This window comes from Carlito syrichta, unplaced genomic scaffold (assembly GCF_000164805.1).
Source record: "Carlito syrichta isolate Samal-C Ts95f unplaced genomic scaffold, Tarsius_syrichta-2.0.1 Scaffold304483, whole genome shotgun sequence".
NCBI classification, from domain to species: domain Eukaryota; kingdom Metazoa; phylum Chordata; class Mammalia; order Primates; family Tarsiidae; genus Carlito; species Carlito syrichta.
Genome location: NW_007248579.1, coordinates 347,309 through 348,526, shown reverse-complemented (window position 1 = coordinate 348,526; position 1,218 = coordinate 347,309). Strand labels below are relative to the sequence as shown.

At 65.1% G+C, this 1,218-nt stretch overlaps 1 protein-coding gene across 1 annotated transcript in view; it reads right to left on the bottom strand.

Moving 5' to 3' along the window:
- Nucleotides 1–450: 450 nt before the first annotated feature.
- LOXHD1 (lipoxygenase homology domains 1) overlaps nucleotides 451–1,218 on the bottom strand; it is a 170,435-nt gene continuing 169,667 nt past the window's right edge. Inside the window, exon 41 of the mRNA XM_021713353.1 lies at nucleotides 451–955. Within this exon, the coding sequence (XP_021569028.1) occupies nucleotides 475–955 (481 nt within the window). The 3' untranslated portion in view covers nucleotides 451–474. The remainder of the gene's footprint in view (nucleotides 956–1,218) is intronic.

Below are 1,218 nucleotides of genomic sequence, written 5' to 3'. Positions count from 1 at the left end.
GCTGCCCGACTTCACGGCATCTTCCCCACTGGTCACTGGCTTTGCTGAACCTGGAAAGTCTGCGTTTCTCGTCGGCGATGCCAAGATGAGCCAAGATGAATTCTCGCAGAGCGAGGTTGGTCATGGTTAAATTAGCCCAGCTTTGGGGGGGAAGCGCTTAAAAGGCACCATCTCAAGGGCTCCCCTTCCACACACCTGTCGCCCAGCTGATCTCCAGTCTCCCCCACACTCTGTGGTGAGACCCAGCTGGGTCACCGCGGCCACTGCAGGAAAAGGAATCTCGAGAAGTGACTTTGGGGCAGCCCCAGAGGGTGACACGAGCCGACTGTGACTCCTGCAACCTCCAGAGACCAGAGTGAGGCGGGGGGGGGCAGATCCCACCATGGCCACAGCAGAGAGCGGCTTCCCAAGGACCAGGGGCCAGGTGGCCTCGCGCTCCCGGTGTCCCAGCGAGAGGGTGGCTGGCCTGGCCCCTCAGACAGAAGGGAAAAGGTCTCTCCAGGTGAGCCCATCGCCGCGCTTGCTGTCCAGCCACCGGCCACAGTGGAAGTGGGTGGCCACGCCGGTACTGGTGTGGGTGACCTCCACGCGCTCCACCAGCCAGCCGGCGCCCGGGCCACGGCCGTCGTGCTCCAGGCGCACCTTGCGCAGCTCGCCCAGCTCCAGCGTCTCCAGGAAGAAGCGGTCCGTGCTGCCCCGCTCGAAGAGGTTGCGCAGACGCTGCTTCAGCTCCCGCCGGCCCGTGTCCCCATTGGCTCCGAAGATGGTCACAAAGACGTTGGCGTCGGTGCCCGCCCCCGGCTCATAGCCCGTCGTCACGATGACCTCGTACTTGACAGGCACCAGGCTCTGCACCTTGCTGGCGAAGCTCTCCGTGGTCTTGGTGACCTCGAACACCTTGAAGTACTTCCTCTTCCTCTTGAGGGGGATGAGGCAGTCACAGTTGAAGAAGTACCTGCAGGAGGCAGGAGGGCGGGAGGGGCTGGGGCGCCGAGGCCGGCCCTCCCCGGAGCCCTGGGGACCCTCCCCGGGGTGGCCGAGTCCTGGGCTAGAAGGGGAGCGGGGGCGGCAGGAGGCACAGCCTGTCGCCCCTGCATCTCGGAGGCCGAGGCTGGAGCCCAGCCTGGGCAGCAGAGCAAGACCTCGTCTCTGTGTTAATTACTTGGAAGGCTGAGGCAGAAGGATCACCGGAGCCCAGCAGGTCGAGGCTGCGGTGGC